Source organism: Neltuma alba, unplaced genomic scaffold, assembly GCF_004799145.2.
Source record: "Neltuma alba isolate B1F8T4 unplaced genomic scaffold, ASM479914v2 tig00002090_pilon, whole genome shotgun sequence".
NCBI classification, from domain to species: Eukaryota; Viridiplantae; Streptophyta; class Magnoliopsida; order Fabales; family Fabaceae; genus Neltuma; species Neltuma alba.
Window position 1 is genome coordinate 76,975 of NW_021632734.1, and position 21,976 is coordinate 98,950.

At 32.2% G+C, this 21,976-nt stretch overlaps 3 protein-coding genes and 1 pseudogene across 3 annotated transcripts; 2 read left to right on the top strand and 2 right to left on the bottom strand.

The window, feature by feature from the left end:
• Positions 1-6,486: 6,486 nt before the first annotated feature.
• LOC114716898 (abscisic stress-ripening protein 2-like) lies at positions 6,487-7,015 on the top strand. The gene is made up of 2 exons (XM_028901964.1): positions 6,487-6,696; positions 6,810-7,015. The coding sequence occupies exons 1-2, from the start codon at positions 6,541-6,543 to the stop codon at positions 6,972-6,974; spliced, it is 321 nt and encodes a 106-aa protein (XP_028757797.1). The 5' UTR covers positions 6,487-6,540; the 3' UTR covers positions 6,975-7,015.
• Positions 7,016-13,982: 6,967 nt separating this feature from the next.
• Positions 13,983-14,946, top strand: LOC114716842 (abscisic stress-ripening protein 3-like). The gene is made up of 2 exons (XM_028901916.1): positions 13,983-14,114; positions 14,761-14,946. The coding sequence occupies exons 1-2, from the start codon at positions 13,983-13,985 to the stop codon at positions 14,944-14,946; spliced, it is 318 nt and encodes a 105-aa protein (XP_028757749.1).
• A 1,226-nt stretch (positions 14,947-16,172) lies between these two features.
• On the bottom strand, positions 16,173-16,610 carry LOC114716851 (egg cell-secreted protein 1.3-like). Its single transcript, XM_028901927.1, has one exon. It carries the CDS (start codon positions 16,608-16,610, stop codon positions 16,173-16,175), a length of 438 nt encoding a protein of 145 aa, XP_028757760.1.
• A 2,459-nt stretch (positions 16,611-19,069) lies between these two features.
• On the bottom strand, positions 19,070-21,954 carry LOC114716861 (DNA-directed RNA polymerases I and III subunit RPAC1-like; annotated as a pseudogene).
• Between the last annotated feature and the right edge of the window lie 22 nt (positions 21,955-21,976).

The following is a 21,976-nucleotide window of genomic DNA, read 5'->3' on the forward strand; positions in this document are numbered from 1 at the left end:
AATTCTACCTAGTTGGACAATTCATGGTTAGTAGACTCTTAGAGTCAGCTTTCATTTTCTCAACAACCTCTTTAAATTTAAGCAACCTTCCTGGAGAAGATCTCACATATTTAATGGCATTCTGAATGCCTTCAATAGATTTGTGCATACCCTTCACACTATCACAAAAAATCAAATTCAAAATATATGCACAACACCTCAAGTGCAAGAAGTCCCCATTACATACAAACCATTCTAATGGCTCAAAACATCTTTCGATTTTGCCACTGCATTGTCATTTGACGATGCATTATCAACTGTGATAGTAAACACTTTCTCAATACCCCAAGCTAACAGGCATTTCTGTATTTCCGATGCAATTGTATCATCCTTATGGTTTTCAACTACATAGAAATTCAAGATCCACTTTTGATATGTCCATTCCTCATCAATCCAGTGAGCAGTCAGGCACATAAAGTTAGAATTTTGATAAGAAGTCCATGTATCTATAGTGAGACAAACACGAACTTTGGTTCTTTTAAAATACGTTTTCAACTTCCTCGCTTCTTCAAGATACAATCCAAAATAATCCCTAGTGACAGTTGCTCTTGATGGGACTTGAAAACGACATTCTATCTTATTCATCATTTGTTTAAACCCATCACCTTTCACGACTCGAAAAGACATTTCATCCAATATAATAAATAATGCAATAGATTTTCTACATTCATTTTGATTAAATATATGATGACTCAATGTTTTAAAGGAACCTAGTTGTGAGCCTGACAACAAAGATTGTGTCCTCTTATTAACTCGGTTTGGATTTAAGACACACCTCTCTATATGTTTTCTTAATCTACTTGTCCCATATGAGGAGTGAGAAGCAATTGTTGTTGGACAATACTTGCAATTTGCTCAGAGTTCTCCCATTTATTTGGCTTAAAGAAAGCTTGTCAAAGTGATCCTAAACCACAGATTTCTATCTCTTCGCTCTTGGTTCATCTCCTCCCTCACCCTTAATACTTCTCAAACCTGTGTCTTTTTCCTTTTCACTAACAAAGGATGTTTCTATAGTTCTACTTTCAATTTCACCACAATCTTCTTGAGCAGTTTATGCATTAGACATCCTTAGAATTAAATTAAACTTCTTTTTTGCATAAATAGGAAAAAGAGCACAAATAATTTACAATTCAAATTGCTAACTAATCAATTTATCTCCTGGCAACAACAAAGTGAAGAACAAACACAATGCATATCAATGAATATGCTCAATTTGAATCATGCATGGATAATTGATGTTTCTATTAAATGATAATATATCCTCAATCTCTTAAGTCTTTAACTGTATTTTACTAATGAAGCCAAAGATAAAAAGGTTACAGTTGTCTGAATTAAAAAAAAACATGGAATGTGACTTAAATAGAGTTCAGACGGTTTACCTACGAGCCGAGATGAATTGATTCAGGTCTTAGGAGAAGGTGAGAAGAATATGTTAGTTAACTAATCAATTCATGCGACATAGGGATAGTTCAAAGCGAAAGCAAGAAGGAATCACGACGATGGGCTCACAGGGAGTTCAGAGCTGGCGATTGTGGGGAGAGAGAGGGCAAGATTCACGGTGACACAATCAGAGACTTCAGAGCAGCAGAGCAAAGGCAAGAAGGATTATGAGCTTACTCATGGCTCATGATAGTAGGGGGAGACTATAACAGAGTGGCAAATGCGACACGAGGAGAATCCAGGGCCATGACGACACAATGAGTAACAGAGCAGAGCAAAGGCAAGAAGGATTTGACCAGCTATGTTAACATGTCGGCTAGGAGACTCACAACAATCACTAGAAGAGCTGGCGAGAAGGAGTCGCAGGTCTGAGGAGTTCAACTAGAGATTGGAGATTAGAGAGGCCAAGAGAGAGATGAAATCAGGAATGCTATTAGAAAATTAAGGCATCTGTTTTTCTTTGTTATTTTAACATATTTGTAATTTTTTAAAAAAATTATATACCCCGGGACGGGACAACCCCATCCTGTCCCGTCCCATCCAATTCAGCATTTTGTCCCATCTCATATTGCCCCGTCTTAGAAATTTTTTTGTCCCGTCCCGTCCCATCCCAGAGTGATCCAGATGAAGACAGGACAATTTGAATACCCTTGGTTGCTGTAGCAATCATGGCTAAAAAGTTTCGGCTATGACAAAAAAATTTCACCACTAAAAGATACTTTTAGTGATAACTTTGATAAGTTTCAGCTGCGACATTTGTCACCATTGAAAGATACTTTTGGCGGTGACCTTTTTGTCATCACTAAAAGTACATTCAGCAGTGACAAGTTGTCGCCATCAAAAGTGACTTTTAGCAATGACTTTTTTGTCACTGCTGAAAGTGATGCCAAAGAAAAAATGGCTTTATCGAGGCCACATCATCACCGCCGACCACCATGTCGTTTCAGAGGCGACATTTGTCGCCACTGAAAGATACTTTTGGCGGTGACCTTTTTGTCGTCACTAAAAGTACGTTTAGCAGTGATAAGTTGTCACCATCAAAAGTGACTTTTAGCAATGACTTTTTTGTCACTGCTGAAAGTGATGCCGAAGAAAAAATGGCTTTATCGAGGTCACATCATCACCGCCAACCACCACATCCCCACTGGTTGGTCCCCACATCATTATCGGTCAGCGCCACATCATCGTCAGCCACCTCCATGTCATTGCCACATCACCAATCTCATGCCACGTCACTCCTCTCCGTCCAAATATTTTCACCTTAAATGTGTCTTCTTCAAGGTCCAAACTCATGACCACTTCCTTTTGTGTCCAATCTTCTTGCCGTTGAGCTAGATTGAAGTTGCTTATTACCATTGTAAATTAAAATATATATTATCATATTATACTTTTAGCGATGATATTAGAAAGTCACCGCTGAAAGTTAGACCTAAAGTCATCACTGAAAGTCTGAGGCTGAATAGAGAATCGAAAGACTTTCGGCAACAATACTAATAGTCACCACTAAAGTCAACTTTCAGTGGTGACACTAAAATGTCTAAGGGAATAGGATTCGAAGTGGGATTCGGAGGGGGAGAAGGAGTGGGAATGAGAATGGAATTTAAAATTATGTTTGGTATAAAGTAATATTTAGGGAGATATTTATATTAATTATATTTTATATTCAGTCATAAATTATACAAAGACTCATATGCCCTTATAATAAAAAAAAAAAAGGAGTTTATGAAAAATTAGAGAAATAATTTGGTAAAAATAACATTCAGTCCCATAAATGATCTTCTAATATCATGAGAAGTGGTGGTATTACACAATTTTAAGTCTTGTTTGGTGTCTCGTATCCAACATATTAAAATGAACTATAGCAATGCCATAGCAAACAAAGCCTAAGGTCACATTTGATATGAAGCATTGAGGATTATAGATAAGAATTGGGATTTTGGGATTAAAAAAACACGTTAAGAGAGTATTTGATATGAAAGATTGTTAGCTACTTGGGATTGGGCAAATCTATGTAGGTGAGATTGGAGAATGTCACTTTTTTTTAGGATATTTCTCAATCCCACCTACATGGATTTGTTCAATCCCACATAAAAAAAAAAAAAAAACACTCATATCAAACACTCTTTTAATAGCTTTTCTCAATCCTAATCACACTTCACCTCTCATTGTCAATATATGCTTTGTGCCAAATAGGACATAAGGATTTTGCACAAGCTCAATCAAGACAAATACAACAGATGAAAAAATAGTTTCTTAGAAAAATGCTTTCAACAAGAAAATGGTGAAAATTTTAAGCTTGCAAATTTCCAGATTACAATATTGATATTTCGAAAAGCACATGATTAAGCTTGCAAGGATAATGGTCTGTTCGATCTGTTCTATATTTTTCATAGTCAATCCTTCATCTTTATATATTTGAAGCTTTTGAGCTTGAATTGACAAATCATGCACAAATCTTCTTTTCATTCTTGGTCCAACGACTATAGTTTTCTCTTTGATCATTCTTGTGAATTATTCGTTGTTTCCTAATTATGAAATGAAGACAATAATCTCAATTCATCATGATTTATTTGGTTCAAAAATATCAAATATTATTTAAAATGATTTTAATATACTTGTTATCATAAAACTAATAGCAGCTTAACTTTGAAAGTCAATGGTTCAGTCCTCAACATTATATATCCATTATTTTAAATTATATCTTATATTAAAAAAAGGAGAAGAACAAAAATAAATTTTCAATAATGTTAAAAATAATGACATATGAGTATAAAATAAATATATTAAAATTAAATATAGACGAAACAAAGTCAACAAAATCAATTATTGTAAAGATGCACCAAAGGTGAGCCTTGTTCCCAGGCTTATAGAATTCTAGTGTTACCCGCCTATCTTGGACCCGAGAAATGGTTGAAATGGGTTAAAACCCCGGACAGAAATCAAAGTCAGCCTTTTACTTCCCATTCTATTTGCGGAACCCAAAAGCGATGAAGATTGTATTAAATGGCCTAATGCTTAATTAGATGGGCTTAAGTGCCAGGAAGTAAGATAATTAGAAGAATGAGAGTCTAGTCCCTCACAACTTGATGAACCGAAATTTGAATTTCTGTTAAAAGAATTGTCCATATTTAATAACTATCAGTAAATCAAACGAGATTGTCTCCAATAGAAATATATATATATATATATATATATATATATATAACTAGCAAGAACTGGGGAATATGTTTGAAAATCAGTCAGTTATAAGTAATTAATCCACCAATCAATCAATACTCCTTCCCTTTTTTTCGTATAAGAGACAATTGTCTGGATTACAGTGATAAAAATTGGCAAATTAAAAGTATATATTTGGTACTTCAATTTCATATAGAATTTCAATTTGGTCTCTTAATTTTAAAAAATTATTTTAATCTTTTAATCTTAAAATCATCAGGCTTAAATGATTTTTTTTTAACGGTTATGATTGTTTTGAAAATTAAATTTAATATGCAGTTAGCAGCAGTTTCAGATTTTTTTTTCAGATCACTCATGCCCTTCCTGTAATTTATCTTGGGATTTTGGTCTTTTAGGCTCTAAAAGTCCTAACGTGTCAACAGCTCAAATATGAATCCTAGCTACACTCAGTCTCCTATAAATACCCTCTTATGCACGCTATCTTTAACGAGTTGAATGAGGAGAACTAATCAATTTCTTTTGTCATGAGCATTGTTTGTTTTTAGTGTCCTGAATTAAATATCTTGTGATGATTTGTTTCATCTTCGCAGCGGTGGTTGGAGCCATATCTTCACCTGCTTTCTAGATCTATAAGCAGGCGAACTATACGTTGATTTTTATAATAATTGCGACCTTGAAGGGTACGACAAAAATACACTCTACACTTTTTTTGGTTAAACTAAATTCAACATCCTGAAATATTTTGTCAAGTACATTTAACATCTTAAAGTATTTTATTGTATATCCACTACCCTAAAATATTTGTATTGCAATTTTGTTCTCAAAAGCAATTATTCTTTTAAAGTATTATTTCATGAACAATTTTAATTTCGTCATTAATTCTCAAAAGGTCAAATGAATGTATATAAAGTACCATAAAAAATTTTTTAATATTTTTAGGGTGTTAAATGCACCTAAAAAAATATTTGAGAATACCAGATGAAGTATAAAATACTTTAGGATACTAAATGCATCTAAAAAATTATTTCAAGATGCTAGATGGACCACAAAATATCTTAGGATGATAGACAAAATGTTTTAGAGTTATGGAAGCACCTAACCTTTTTAAAAGAAAAAAAAATTAGCGTGTGCCGTGTTTTCTTTCTCACCTCCAAGCCTCCCACGACTATTTGCCGCGTCCTGTGCTCTTCGGTTGACCGTTGTCAAAGTTTACATTGGTTAACGGTTTTATAAGGACATGCATCAAAATATTTTTCCTATATATTCCATGTATTAACACAAAATCCATAAAAAATCACGCTGTCTTAATTATTTCTCAGATTTAATGCAAAGTGAGTTAATAAGTTTAATTTACTTTTTATGTTTTTATAATAGTACGTTGGCACGTGTAGTATTGCAATCGTATATACATTGATGGATTTTTGGAAAGAGCGATGTGATCATCATCATACCTCCTAATTGAATTTAAACACACACATATATAAGGTGGCAAAAAGCAAACAAGAGATATGGAGTAGAACATATATTATTGAATCTGGCAAAAATAAAGAATATATATTATTGAAAAGGAAAAGTTGAGAATTCATTTTCAAATTAAAACACTCGGAATCCTTCTATTTTGGCTAATTAAAACGCGGCATGTTTCTTCTTAAGAAGTTTCTAAGAAGGTGTATTATTTAGACTATTTTATGTTATGTTTCACATATGGTCGTCTTACAAACAAATAATGATGGTGATGACTTAATCAATAAGAAATTATCAACAAAAATAAACCTATAAATACCTCAGCTTCCCACACAAACCCATAACACCCAAAGCAGTAAACATATTGCATCATTATCATTTGAAATCCCTTCCAAATATACAGCCAAGTCATCGACCACCATGTCCGAAGGCCATCACCACCAGCACCACCGTGACCACCAGCATCACAAAGAAAATCCGGCCAGCGAGATTGATTACAAGAAGGAAGAGCAGCACCACAAGCATAAGGAACATCTCGGAAAATTAGGAGCTGTTGCTGCTGGCACCTTCGCATTGGTATATATAAAATATCATTCAACATAAATTAATATGCAATTAATCATTAGTTATTATTCATAATCATCATTAATTTGAAGAAATTAACAATATAATGAAACTGTTGGTTGCAGCATGAGAAGCACAAGACGAAGAAAGATCCAGAACATGCACACAGTCATAAGATAAAGGAGCAGATTGCAGCCACTGTTGCAGTTGGAGCCGGTGGATATGCGTTTCATGAGCATCACAAGAAGAAAGAAGCAAAGAAGAAATGCCAAGAGGCTCATGGAAAGTAGCATCACCATTTCTTTCACTGATATCAGCTTATGAAGTGTGTGTGTGTGCGTGTGTATACTGATTCGTGGAGCTCAACTTCTCGCTGGATTTGTTCTGTTCTGTACTATATATGCTCTTCTGATTCGTACAAGGTATTACACTACTCAGTGTTCCTACACAAAGTGGTAATACCTTGCAGTATTAGGAGAGGATATGGAAGAACAAATTAGGAGAGAAGCTGAAATCATATTTGGAGAATAATTATAGTCAGTGCTTTTGGATTCTTAATTCGTTTGTTTATGTATATGCTTCATTTTTGCACAGCCTTTAATAATATATGTTTGATTAATTATTTGTATGACTTTATATATATACACACACACACACATATGAAATTCAAATTTGTGTCTGATCTATTCGACTTTACTTTGTTTTCTGATATTGTTCTGGATTCGCTTCGTCTTACTGGGAATTTTGTAGTGGGTATATATGACAATATTATTTGTTTGTGATTGATATGCCGGCTACCTATTTGACTAATTACATGTTTGCGCAAAGCAATTAGCTAAAAACAAGAGATAAGGGAAAAGAGAATCAAACACGACAGGAATTATCCTGATTCTGTCTCCTGCCTACATCCAATCCCTTTAAGAGTATGTAAGAGATTTTTTTTTTAATAATTACAGTAATTTAATTACAATCCTACTTTTGGTGTTATACTCAGCTCACTTGGGACTCTTAAAAACTTTAAGGATTTTACACAACTCACTCCAAACATATACAACAGATGTAAAAGTAATTCCCTGGGAAAATACTCTAAACAAGATAGCAAAACACTAATTTTCAGAATACAATAATAATACTCCTCCCGTGTTTAATTTAAAACCTAATTTAAGAGTTTATATTGATCCTATATGTAAGTCCTATTTTATATGTGTATAAATTTTTTTAAAATTAACTCTATTGATATTCTCTCAACAATAACCAAGTAGAAGAAAGAACGAGAGAATTAAGGAAGATGATTAAAACATTTTAGTTAAAAAATTATATTAACTAATTTAACTAACATCCTTAATCTACTCAAATTAGTTAATTAAATCTTATATTAAGTACAGAAGGAATACTAGTATTTTGAAAAGCACATGCATGACCAAGATTGCAAGGATAATGGTCAGTTCGATCTGTCCTCTATTTTTTACAGTCAATCCTTCATCTTTTTATATTTGAAGCTTTTCAACATTGATGGGGATCCTTCATGAATTATCAAATAATCAAGACTCATTTTCCAAAATATCAAATATTATTTAAAATACTTTTAATATATTTATTATCATCAAAACTAATACCTTTGAAAGTCCACGGTTCAGTTCTTAACAATATATGCATTAATTTTAATTATTTATTTATTAAAATAGAAGAGAATGAAAATAAATTTTCAATTGTGGATGTTAAAAATAATGATCAGTATAAATTTTAGAGAAAGATTAATCTTTTAATCTTTCAACTTTTAGCTCACTCATAACTGAGTCTTTGAACTATGGACTCATCAACAACTCATCATAAATCACCAAGAAGGGACTGCTGAGATTGAATGTTGGATGCATATGAGATTGGAGGTGTAATAGAAAATAGATGATGCCAAATAAAAAAGAAAGAAAGGGATGGCGGTGAGACGATTCATCAAAGGAGTGACAGAGACAAAAAACAATTTTGAGAAAGAGGAAACAGACGAGGGCAATGGCTGAATGTGGCCATGTCTCTCTTCTCTCATTTGCTTCATCGATCATATGTGCTTGAGAGAATACTCGAAAGGTGCGAACTGCTGGAACTTTCTTTTCATCTCAACAGTTCAGTTCAGATTCTTCTTCATGCCCTCTTCTTGGTTTTTATTTTTTCCCTTATGCAACTTTCATTTTTTTCCCCTTTCTTGGTTCATCTACTCCTCCCTTCTCTAATTACCTGGCGCTGAGGTGCAAGCTATTTTATTCCCGATCATTGCCACAGGATGATTTACGATGAGTTGTTAATGACAAGGATAGTAATATAAAAAAAATAAAAAGATAAAAGACTGAGTCACAAGCGAATCAAAAATTCAAGAATTGAGCCATACTAATTTATAATTGAGGAACTGAGTTATAGATAAGTTAAAAGTTGAAGAACTAAAAAATTAATTTTTCTTAAAATTTATCTGGGGTGAAGCAACTGATAGGGGTGTTCATGAGACAGGAATGGAAGGGGACCGTCCCGATATCCCATCTGGTGCCAAAGGCATGGACATAACTAGGACAGGAATATCCTATCCCAAAATGACTTGGACCGAAACGGGATGTCAAGACGGGACACGTACAGTTGAACGCGCTTAGCAACTAGGACCACATCAACTAGCAGAAATCGAACTGCACCTTTTCCCTCCCTTCCTCTTTTTGAAGCCCAAAAATTGGAGAATGTATTGAATGGGCCTAATGTTAAAAAATGGGCTATTGAATGCTTAGGCAAGCGGTTTTAAATGAGCTCCTCTACAATTAACTTCTAATAAAAACGGGTTGAGTCTAATAAAAGAGGTCAACATCTCAAGTCAAGGATTGGTCAAATGCAGGTCGGAACAATAATTTAGTAGTTTGTTGTCTCCAAAAATATTTAGAAGTTTGGTTGTTAGCTTTTTGTAATTCTGATTTAGCATATTAATAAAAATATCAATTATTATAAATATATATTTGCAACATGTTGAAACTGTTGCTTACGGGTATGTTTGGATTGACGTTGGGCAAAACTGACTTCTAACCCAACTGACTTTTGTAACTAAAGTTAGAGTAAAAGTCAATTAGTGTAATGCAATTTATGTTTGGATAGATGCTTTTAAAAAGTTAGTTGAAAAAGTTAAAAGTTATTTGGATGATTAATAGAAAAGTTAATTTAGTTATAAAATGACTGAAAAGGATATGGAGTATTGTTTGAAATTTTATATTTTTAATGTAATAATAATTTAAAGAAACACATAAAATTATTATGATAAAATATAAATAGTTTATTTGTAAAATTATAAAATAAAAATATTTGTTACGGAGAAAAATTTGAAAATATATTGTATATAATTAATTAAATATACATAATGAACAAACATAAATATAAATTAAAATTTATTTGGTCTCTAATTAAAGTAAATAGAATCACATAACTAATTAGATCGTAAGCTTTGCACAATTTTCCATAAGTCAGTTAGAAAAGTTGATCCAGATTGCGTTGGATAAGTCAGTTAGAAAAGTTACTTTTTTTCATAAGTCAGTTAGAAACGAAGCTCAATCCAAACAATCTTCTGAGTTGCAATAAGCTACAAACCTCAGTTTCACGTTTCCCCGTGTGCTTTTGGCATTCCAAACAGCAATCCAAACGAGCCTTACATGCCTGGGGCACAATCAAAAAGCTGTTGCTCATTGAATGTTTAAGCAACAATTGTACAATGTGCCTAATAAGAGCAACACTTTAAGTTGCAATATACTCTTCTAGTTCTATTTATAGAACAGAGAGAAGACATTTTTATGTCCTATTTATAGGAACTAAGAGAAATTTTCTGTATGGGTGTACAATTTTACCCTCTATTTATCATTGTATTAACTTTATTTACATTAGGTATAATATATACTACCTCCAGTCCTAATTATAAGAGCCAGTTGACTAATTTGAAGAGATTAAGGAAGTAAGTTGAGTTAATTATTTGTCCTAAATAAGTGTTGTCTTTCCTAAAATATCCTTGCTAATCAAGTGTATTGACTAGAACTCTTATTATTAGCAGGGCTACTTTGGAAAAAAAAAGTATAAATATGAGAGACAAAGTGGATTGGGGTCTTATATTTAGGGCCAAAATAAAAGTCAAATAGGGTCTTATATTAAGGACCGGAGGTAGTATTAAAAAAAGCTAAAGTTGAAAACTTGTTGAATTTTAAATAAGAGTTAATGAAGTTTAAGGTTTTTCTTAGTCTATATGAAACATGTAGGAAATGACTTATAAATAGGACCAGAAGAGTATAGGTTTTCCCTTTGAATCACAGGGAAAGATATCTAATGGTGCTTCAAACAGGATTACCTTCACCAGAAGGATACCCATACTTAGCAAAATATATATATATATATATATATAATTTCCCAAAAACCGTGGCCTATTTTCATGGTTTCAGGTTACAATATGTATTTTCTCAAAAATATATATTTTCCCAAAAACAATAGGGAACGCTTGAGTTGGAATCACAAGAAAATTAGTCTTTAGCCACATTTGTTAATTGTTCCTACATAACAAAAATGTTGTAATGTGCTACTTCCTTCCCTGAGCTTCGATTTTTTTTTTAAAGATAGATTTGACCTTTTTATAAACTACATTTTGGAATATATGAATATTTAATTTATTTTTTATTTTTATCATTAATTAATGATATGTCCCCCTCATCTCTTTTTTCTTTCACTCTTTCTCTCTCCCAATTACAATCTCCATAAATAAGTGTTTTGAAAAATAAGTTACTTTTTTTACATATTTATTATCTTTAACTAACTTTAATCAATTTTTAAGCTGTGTAATTTAGTTATTTAAAACTTATAAAAACAACTAAATGGAGTACATAGCTAATGAATGAGGAGATGTGTGTGTGTGTGTGTAACATTTGACAGCACCATTTGTTTAGGCTGAAAAACTTTTCTTAGCTAATGAATATCTTGTTGAAGTGAGAAGCCCTATAATACCATAAGCATGATATTGCATGTTTCATTTGGGGGAAAAAAAGGTGAGGGTGCCAAGTGCTAATTATTCTACAGCACGTTATTGAATTTTAAGACATCAGTTGCTCATTTGCAAATAATTAGAGGATAAAAGTACTCCTAGTTCAAAACTTTCTCAGTCCAAACATATGTGCAAACAACAATGAACATCATTTGATCATTTGCTTAGGACAACATTGCAACGACTTTAATAATAATTGAGAGGCAATGTTACTCCAACAATTGGTATATAATGAACCCATACTAGCTCTCTTCATAAGAAACTTCAAAGATAAGAATACATCTTAATCCTTAAATATATAAGTTTATTGTTTGTGTATATGTGTTGCCAACATTAGTATGTTTTATATATATATTGAGCAAAAATACACTTATATTGTATATTAAAAATATGGATATTACATATATCTGTACCCGTGTGTCCATTCCCACAGTTTGAAATTCAAAATTTCTTAATTGATCAGTTAGTATGGCATGTAATAAATTGACACTTTACAAGAGTTGTGATGTTAAAGGATATGATATAGCCATACACAGCCCTTTGTTTGATTAGTGGGTGACGCGTAATTTTGTTGGCTTGTTGAATGGCTCTTTCTATCCCTTCTAGAACTTCACCATCTTTTAGGTCCAACCACTACGCGCTTTCCTCGCCTCTTTCTGTCTTAGGTTTACTGTTTCGAAGTTTCCATGAATTTCACGTACGGAAACACGCATTGAAATATACAGTATTTCATATATTTTATATTAATTCTGGTGCTTAATATAAAAACTAGTAAAAAATTATATTTGATCTTAAATATAAGACATCAAATTTATAATAATTCTTCTAAAATCTTTCTATTGATTCTGAGGATGCTTTATTGCATAGGATAAAAAAAATGATAGTTTAGAAAAGTCAACACACATTTATTACGATTAACCAATTTAACTAATTTTTTTAATTTTTATAAATTAGTTATTTAACTCTTATATTAAAGATCAAAGCTAGTATTACATACTATACAAAGGGGAGAATTCCAATAAGATTTCAAGGAAGTAACATATTCACAGAAAAGTCCAATATAGCTTATGAACAGTTTGTAATGACAAGCTGTATAATAGAAATAAATGACAACAGGTTTTAACTGCTCACTACTTGTCATTAGAATATTTTAATAATTATTTTTCTACTTTGGGATTATATAAAATACATGTAATGTTTTAATATTCACAATTATAAACAGAATCTTTTGAGTCTACAATAGGAGGAGAGAAACAGAAAAGAAATCTCTCATCTTTCCTTCCCATCCTCTTCTTTTCTCTTTCTATTTTACCCTTTAATATTTTAATGGTTGAGATTTTAATTCTTTTAAAATTATTATTAAAATAGTAAAATTAATTTCTTTAATATCATAAAAAGTTTTTTTTTTCAATTTTGCGCTATAGATAAATAACATTCGCAATATTTCATGTATAATAAATAGCTCAACCCACATGAACCAAAACAGAATAAAAATAAAAGTTACATCAGCAATTGTTTGTCAAAAATGTTTTACAGTACAAGCTAAGGCGTGATTTTAAAAGTGTTCTTCATCATTTTTATAAGCCATTTGAAAATTTTAAGGAGTATTGAATTTTTTTTCATACATATTCATATGTAATTTAATAAGGATAGATATAGCAAAAATTAATATAATGTTAAAATTTAATGTGATGAATGAAAATAATATTGAAAATCACTTAAATTGTACAAATTTAATGTTTCTAACTATTTTTTATCTGTAAATTACTTAAATATGACATATATTTAGAACCAAATAATGTATTGATTTATCTCAAGTCTCATGAGATTTCCTTTTTTATGTGCATTATATTATATCAGCGCAAGTATTAAGAGAGCTTGCATCATTGTTGTTGAAGATTTATTAGAAAGTGATGTCAACTAACTTTCAAATTGAATTTTAAAATGCACAAATTAAATTATATATTTCCTAAAAATAAAATTTGACAATTTATTTTCAAAACACACGGCATATTTCTTAATTAATTAGGACGCTTTTAGGGGATTATATCTTGATTATTTCATATTTCCACAATGTCTTACAAACAAATATAATAATATATGATGACTTAATCAATAAGAAATTATCAACAAAAATATAACTATAAATAGCTTAGCTTCCCACATAAACCCTCAACAACCAAAGCAGTAGACATACTTCATTATCATTTGAAATACCTTCCCTTTATATACAGTCATTTTCATCTATATTAACAAAACCACCATGTCCGGCCGCCGCCACCGTCACAAAGAAAATCCGGTCGGCGCGGTCGATTACAAAAAGAAAGAAAAGTATCACAAGCATATGGAACGGGTGGGGAAATTAGGAGCTATTGCTGCTGGCGCCTTCGCACTGGTAACTAAATAATATACTCTCAATTCATTCAATTAGATTTTATATTAAAAATAAGAAGTAATATAAAAATAGAAAAAATTATAATAAGGTCCCATCCAAGAGAATTAACTACAAAAAGATCCGTTAAAATCATCAAATTATTCTGACGTCCTAAAGGACCTCATTTAATTACCAAATTGTTCTTTTTTTTTTAAATATGTATTGACAACTGAAAGAGCAATCGTTAACAACTTAAGGTGTAATGATTAACAACTATCATGGCAGGTATTAACAACACATTTTCTCAGCACATCACCAAAATGTAATGCATGAATTATCAATATCTGCCATGATAGTTGTTAATCGTTACACCTTAAGTTATTAACTACTACACTTTCAGTTGTTAATGTATGCTTTAAAAAAAAGATAAGGGTAATTTGGTAATTAAACAAGTGAAATCTTTTGTAATAAGATCTTTTGAGATTTCAGAATAATTTGATGATTTTAAGGGAGCTTTTTTTATTTAATTGTCTTTGGTGGGACCTTATTGCAATTTTCCCATAAAAATATCATTCAACACAAATTAATCTGCAGTTAATCATTAGTTAATTATTACTCATAATCATGATTAATTTGAAGAAACAATGCAATGAAATTGTTTGTGTAGCATGAGAAGCACGAGGGGAAGAAAGACCCAGAACATGCACAGAGCCATAAGATAAAGCAGGAGATTGCAGCCACTGTTGCAGTTGGAGCTGGAGGATATGCGTTTCATGAGCATCACAGGAAAAAAGAAGCCAAGAAGAAATACCAAGAGGCTAATGGAACGAAGCATCATCGCTTTTTTCATTGATTTTAACTTATATAGGCAAAAGTGCATGTTTGGTCTTTCTAACTTTATACAAGATTTTGATTCGATCTCTCAATTTTAGGAAGTATCTTTTCAGTCTTCAAAGCCTAACACCTTCGTCTCAAATAAATAGTGAATATTTTTTTGTAACAACCATTGTCATTTTTGATATGTCATCATTTAAGAATGTTTTGTCAATGTTAATGACATTAGGGCTCAAGGACTGAAACAACACATTATAAAATTATGGGATTAAAATGAAGTCTTATGTAAAATTAAAGAACTAAATGTATGTTTCGACAAATAATGATATGTATATATGTACACATGCATGAGGTATGTGTCATGCGTTTGTAGATGGAATCTCCATTCTTCTCTTGATTTATTCTGTTTTGTACTATGCTCTCGTGATTTGTACAAGGCAGCGCTACTACTTCAAAGTCTGTGTGAAAAGAAATTAGGAGAGGAGCTGAGAATTCATATTTGGATGATAACATATAGTCTGTGATTTACTTTCGGATTATTAATAATAAATTGTTGTGTTGTGTGTATATATGCCTCATCATCGTTTGTTTAATAATATGTGTGTGATTTATTTGTATGCCTTTGTACACAATTACAATAGAATATATATCTATATATATATATATATTTGTAAAATTATATGTGCCCAGTGATATCCCAAACCTTTAAACATATTGTAAGATAGGAACGATACATAATGGTAGTTTTGTCATTGGCTAATCGCAATGAATATAACAGCTACCAATACAATATTTTTTTGGTTTGCTTCTTTTAATTAATTTCCATCAAGGACGTCATCAAAAAAGAAAGAAAGAAATAACATAAGATGACGATGGACACTAATTACTTAGAGATAGATACTGCTTTAAACAATTTTAATTTCATATATTATTATTCAATTTTATTAATGTTACTGTTGGCTCTTAATTAGGTAATCATTTAATTTGCTTATTGCAAGTAAATTAGTTTGTAAATCATTCTAAGTTCGTTGGCCGAAGAAAAATAAGATCTAGACAATTAAGAAAGAAATCTGAGTTTATTATTTCCATCTTTTACTTTGCTCTCTCTCTCTCTCTCTATATATATATATGTATCAAATTAAATCCAAAGTATGAAACAACGTAAAGCAGAAAATGCAGAGGACCATATATTTTTAAAACTTTATTGACCAAAATGGACGAAACACACAGATATATATATATATATTAAGGAGCTGTATTGTTAAAAAGTGGTGAAGAAGAAGCAGGGGAATGTATGATATCTTGTTCATCTTCGTCACAATATCCCAGCAGTACCTCAGCCTCTTCCACAGTAAACCCTAGTGAGCTGAGCATCGCCGGCCAACAGTCATGGCCGACGACCCTTATTGCCCGGCAACAGCCCGGACCCAGGTAAGTTTCTCCGTTCAGAAAGAATGATATGACCTCACCGGTGCATGCTTGTAGCTGAAACAACGAGTCCCAGCACTTGTTGGATTCCCCACCGCCGGCAGCGTCTCCATCTACTTTCAACCGAGCCGCCAGCATCTCACCATGGTGGTTCCGTGGCGGTGACCACCGTGCCGCAACAGTAGTACGGCAAGCTAGAGACAGAACAGCAAGGAGGAGAGTGAGAGTGAAGAGTTTGTGGGTGGTGGAAGCCATTAATATTAGAGTTATCAGAGAGAGAAATAATAATGGAAAATTAGATTAGATGGTTTTCTCAAGAGAGTTCAGAGATAACAGCTTGGTAGGGTTTTATATATATATTAATTAGTAAGATGTTGATAAAATAAATGTTTGGTGTGAATGATGGGAAGGTTAAAGAGAAATGAAACGGATGCGTAAAACCGGCAATGAATGATGAATAATAGTGTGAATTAATATTATATGTAACGTAAAATAATAAGTGTTATAATTTCCACTAATTAATTGCTGTGCAGTAGGACTTTAGTTAGTTTAGAGGCTTCTGGAATTCCTATAATTAAATGAATCTTAATTGTTCATGTGTGTGTGTACACGTAGCGTATATAAAATAAAATGGAAAAAATTAACAATCTATGCCCTCACCATATAACGTCCATTTTTTCCTTTACTTTATTTAGGCAACTTGGCGGCTTACTATGCGAGACATATAATAGATGTTCATAAAAATTAAGGGGAAAAAAAGATCATGTCGTTGGCTAAAAAGGAGAAAAAAAATTATGTATGACACAACTTTTTATTTCAGTATAATTATGCATATTTGTTAATGAAAAAACTATGTTGGAGGAGATTCATCATTGGTTTAAGCTAGAATCTATATTGATTATTGAATATGATATGAGAATATTCTTCTCCAAACGTGCGCATGCCTAAAAATTAAAAAACTTTCAATTTAAGATTAAAAGAATATGATTTACTTTTTATTAGATGAGTACAAATTACGCTTAGGGGCAATCAACAAGAAATCAAATCATACAGAAATGATAAAATAAAGAAGGCCTTGGCCCTGAAAATGCTATGAGGTGCTCGGTGATTCACCATATTATAAAGGACTAGTTCTTCCTGCTAGACATAACTTTTATTGATTAATAAACTTAGAATATACGCATTTTATAGGGACTTATTCAAGTGTCTCATCTACCCAAAAATTTTCTTGACGGTACAAAACTATATTAAAATTGTATCATATAATATACCATGTTATTTTTGTTTTTTCATATGCTAATATTTTTTTTATCAAAATTGTTAAAAGAAATATGTTCTATATAATTTTCAAACCTGAATTTCAATACATGCTCCTTGGTGCTACTAGAATAAAATTCAAATTCCAAATTTTAAGATTTTTTATTATTATAAATGCAAGTTTCATACAAAATATTACCTCTGCAAAAAGGAAAAGGACCCCGAAAAGATACTACCTCTGGTCCTAAATATAATATCTCGTTTATAGACTACAAAGAAGATCTTATATTTAGAACTGGATGTAGTATTTAGAATCAAACGAAGTTCTCTATGATGTATCAACAAAGAAAATTTATGCTTTTCAGATCAAATTATCCAAAATTAACGGCTTTTTTATCCATCCACTACAAGTAGTATAAAAAAACAAAATACTACACCATCAAAAATATTTACCCAAATGTTATACTTAGGGGGTGTTTGGTATTAGACAAAAGTGTTTTTAAAAAGTATTTTTTTTATAACTTAAGGCAAACTCATTCACATATATATTTTGTATATCATAAAATTACTTCTAAAATTATGATTTAGTTTTCATCCAAACACTCTTTCAAACTCGTTCAAGGCTATAACAAATTCAAAAAATTTATGATTTAGTTTCCATCATACAACTGATGTGACATCATTTTTATAAAAAAAAATTGGAAAGCAGACTCATTCGCTTTCAGTATGCGACCGCGTTCACTTTCATCATCTGCACTCCTCGTCTCGCATAAAGATTCACAGGATAAATGGCCAAACAAATTAAATTTACGAAAAAAAAGAGGTGTGGACTAAAGCATACCAAGACCAATGATATGTTTTAAGGATAAATATTGTTATAATTTTTAGTATAAAATAATGCCTAAGTTTCTTAAAATAATTATTATAATATTTCTATTCATAAGTTGAATGAGCGGAGAGACATGAGACTAGGTTCTTGAGTTTTATTTTTTAAATTTTGCTTACAAATAAAATCATTAGTTAAACACATATTTCCGGACATCAGCCTCCATATTCAAATAGCTTGTTTTTCCATTGGTTTTGATACGTTCCAATCTACACCTTCTTCGTAAATTTAATTTGCTTGGCCATTTATCCTTTCATCTGTGAATCTTCACGCAAGACGAGGAGTGTAAAGGATGAAAGTCAACTCGTTCACATACCGAACAAGTTTGCTTTCTTTTTCCTTTTTCTTTTTTTTTTTTTGAAAAAGTGAGATCACATCAGTTGTACGATAGAAGTCAAGAACGACTTCTACGTAAATTTGAACCCATTTCAACCTTAAGCGAGTTCAAGTGTAGCATTTAAATAAATATTTTTCGTGGCGTAGCATTTTGGTTTTTTTTTTTTTATAACTATTTGTAGTATATGGATTAAAAAGCCGTTGATTCTCTGTCCAGTTTTGTCATGGACAAGAAAAGAGAGCTTTCATATCATAAATGTGTATTCACAAAACTGCTAAATAATTATCAAAGGATCATTTACATCCCTTTTTCCATTTCATCCTGAAATAAAGGTAAATATATTGCATCAACAAAGCTCAGTAATCACACGCTCACACTTCTCTTCCAGAATTTTGACAGCTTCAATAAAGAGTACTTCAGGTGGTAATGCTCCAGTTGACTCAACATTAACTGGAGAATAACAGAAAAATCTCATTAGTGATTTTGAATAATTTTAAGTTTACAATGCAGACAGACTGAAGCATCTCTTTATCACTAGCATATGGCAGCCACAACAACTCAAAGATTCCTAGGATGCATTAACAAGTCATTTTCAATGATATTTCAATTAAAAAAATGAATTGAACATATAAGAGATAAATCCTTAATATAAGAGATAAATAATTAATTTGAAGATATTAAAAAAATTAGTTAAGTTAATTATTTGTAACAAATGTGTCTTGACTTTCCTAAACTACCCTTCTTCATCATTAGAACTACTCTTTAGTAAAAACCTCTTATAATCGATATGGATATTTTGGGAAAAAATTTATAAATTTGGAAGACAGTAGATTAAAATCTTATATCTAAGACAAAATCCAACTCCCAACTAGTTCTTCTATTAACACCAAAAGTATTATTAAACTATCCTGTGGATCATGTGTTTCTCATGTAAGCTGATATAATTACTTTGGAGTCTGGGTCATGTGCTGCTTTAGGCAATCATAATTACTTCTCAATCGCCCACAACTAAAAAAAGGTAGTCACCTCAAATATAAAAGATGATACCTTGGTGCTAGTTTTATGTTAAAATTTCAATAAACTCAAACATCTCACACAGCACTTACAAATAAAATGATCTTTAACACGGCGCAAGGACACACAATCCTCCCATTCTTTTCCCCCTCTGATGCCTTCCCTATAGAGAGTACACGCTCGAGGGTTGGCAACAGTTGCCCTTCTTCCACCTACTCAACAGCCAATCTAGCAAAGCAAGAAAGTATTAGAGATAAAGAAAGTTGAGACCACATTGTAATCCCCACCTAAAACCACTTGCGTAGAACGCAAGTTAGGCATGGATGCAAAATTAGCTTTCCATAGGGCTAAATCATGGACCCTATAATCCTCAACTATCATAGTCAACCAATGCATAATCCGGTGCCAGTGACGTTATTAAAAAATAAAATTAAAAAAAGCCCAGACGAACTACCTTTTCCAACATCTTCAATATCAAATACTCCAACTGGACATTTATTTTTGAGTTCTTCAGCAAGCTCATCCTTAACCTCTTTCAAGAGAACGACCAAGAGGAAGAAAATAAGGCAAGCATACGAATGTCAGGTTTTTGTATTTCTATTGCAGTGTTTGAACGTGAGCGTTTTGCATCTGATACAGTATATTCCTTACCTCTGGAAGCATCCGATGCCAAGCAGTGGCAACTGGGGACCATTTCGCATGTGTCTTACCAATTCCTTTAACTGCATGAGCTTCAAGTTCAATTTCCTACAGACACACATGGTAATGAATATGGTATTTGATAATATCTACTCTTCTGTCTCAAATTGGTCTGATTCCTGAGACCTTTCAATGTTCATATTTTTTAACATAAAGCAAAGGAATGGTTCAGAAACAAAACAAAAATTGCTATTCATGCTCCAAATTTAGTAATATCAAGCCTTCTATCTTAATGTGTTCTAACTGCTAGACCTTGCATCACAATAAATGCTCAAAAGATAATACTTTACGTTCATCTTCCAAGCATAAAACAGGAAATATACAGGAATTTGAACATCACATTAAACAAAAAAAAAAAAAAGTATACTCAAGCTGCAAAGAGAAGACATTGGTACACAGTGAACATAGCTAAACCGGGCAAAAGTCCTCAATAATAACAATAAGAGGAAGCAATAGACGATTTCAGTCTTAATAGATCCGAGGGTCTTGCAAAACGAGCAAGTGGTTAAGCCTCTCTCTCTGGAAGAAGTAGAAGAGAAACAAGACAAATTGTTGTTTAGAAATTTTATCAAAAATGCACATCAAGATCATGGGTATTCTTCAGAAGATGCGCATACCACTTTGCTGAGACAGGTGCATGAACCCTGCAACTAAATTCCTAGAGCACATGCACATGTGGGAGTAGATTTTTCTGTCCAGAATCGTTTCCTCTCAAATTACCGAAGCCCCAGCTATTTGAAGGTCCGTGTACAGATTTATTAGCATCTAACACACCCACACGCAAATGCTCCTAACCCTAAGGCTCGATGCATCAACTAAGGCATGCCCGTCAAATTTTGAATCCAAACTTGAAATTAATTTCCTAATAGGAGTCAGGTTTAGAGCTGCTGGTTCAAGTGCTAGACTTGATTAAAACTCAATCCAGGCTCAAAGAACATACTATGCACAGGATAACATATGTTAAATCTTCTTTTTCTTAGACACAAAACTCACACACATATACAATAAGGCATCACAGCTTACCTCCTTAAACCAGTTTCTTTGTTACAAAATATAAAGTATAATAATATACCATATGTTAAATCTTCCTTTTCTTAGACACAAAACTCACACACATATACAATAATGCATCACAGCTTACCTCCTTAAACCAGTTTCTTTGTTACAAAAATATAAAGTATAATAATATACCAATAAGCAAATAGCAAAAAGGGTTACCTGACCAGGTCCAAGTTTAGCTAATATAATATCCAAATTTTTGGGAGCAATTAGATTGGCAGAAAATTCAGGAAGGGAATCTTGAGTGCAACCAAATGAAGTAAAAGTTCTTGGTTTAGAACCAGAATTCGGTTTGAGACATCCCCAGCAGGAAGTTCACTCCCATTAGGTAACCACTTCAGTTCTTTGATTTTACTGCATTGGAATTAA

Coding starts and splice junctions, on each gene's coding strand:
- LOC114716851 (XM_028901927.1), bottom strand. CDS start 16,610: ATGGCTTCCACCACCCACAAACTCTTCACTCTCACTCTCCTCCTTGCT.
- LOC114716898 (XM_028901964.1), top strand. CDS start 6,541: ATGTCCGAAGGCCATCACCACCAGCACCACCGTGACCACCAGCATCAC. Junction 6,697..6,809: donor CTGCTGGCACCTTCGCATTG/GTATATATAAAA, acceptor TGTTGGTTGCAG/CATGAGAAGCACAAGACGAA.
- LOC114716842 (XM_028901916.1), top strand. CDS start 13,983: ATGTCCGGCCGCCGCCACCGTCACAAAGAAAATCCGGTCGGCGCGGTC. Junction 14,115..14,760: donor CTGCTGGCGCCTTCGCACTG/GTAACTAAATAA, acceptor TTGTTTGTGTAG/CATGAGAAGCACGAGGGGAA.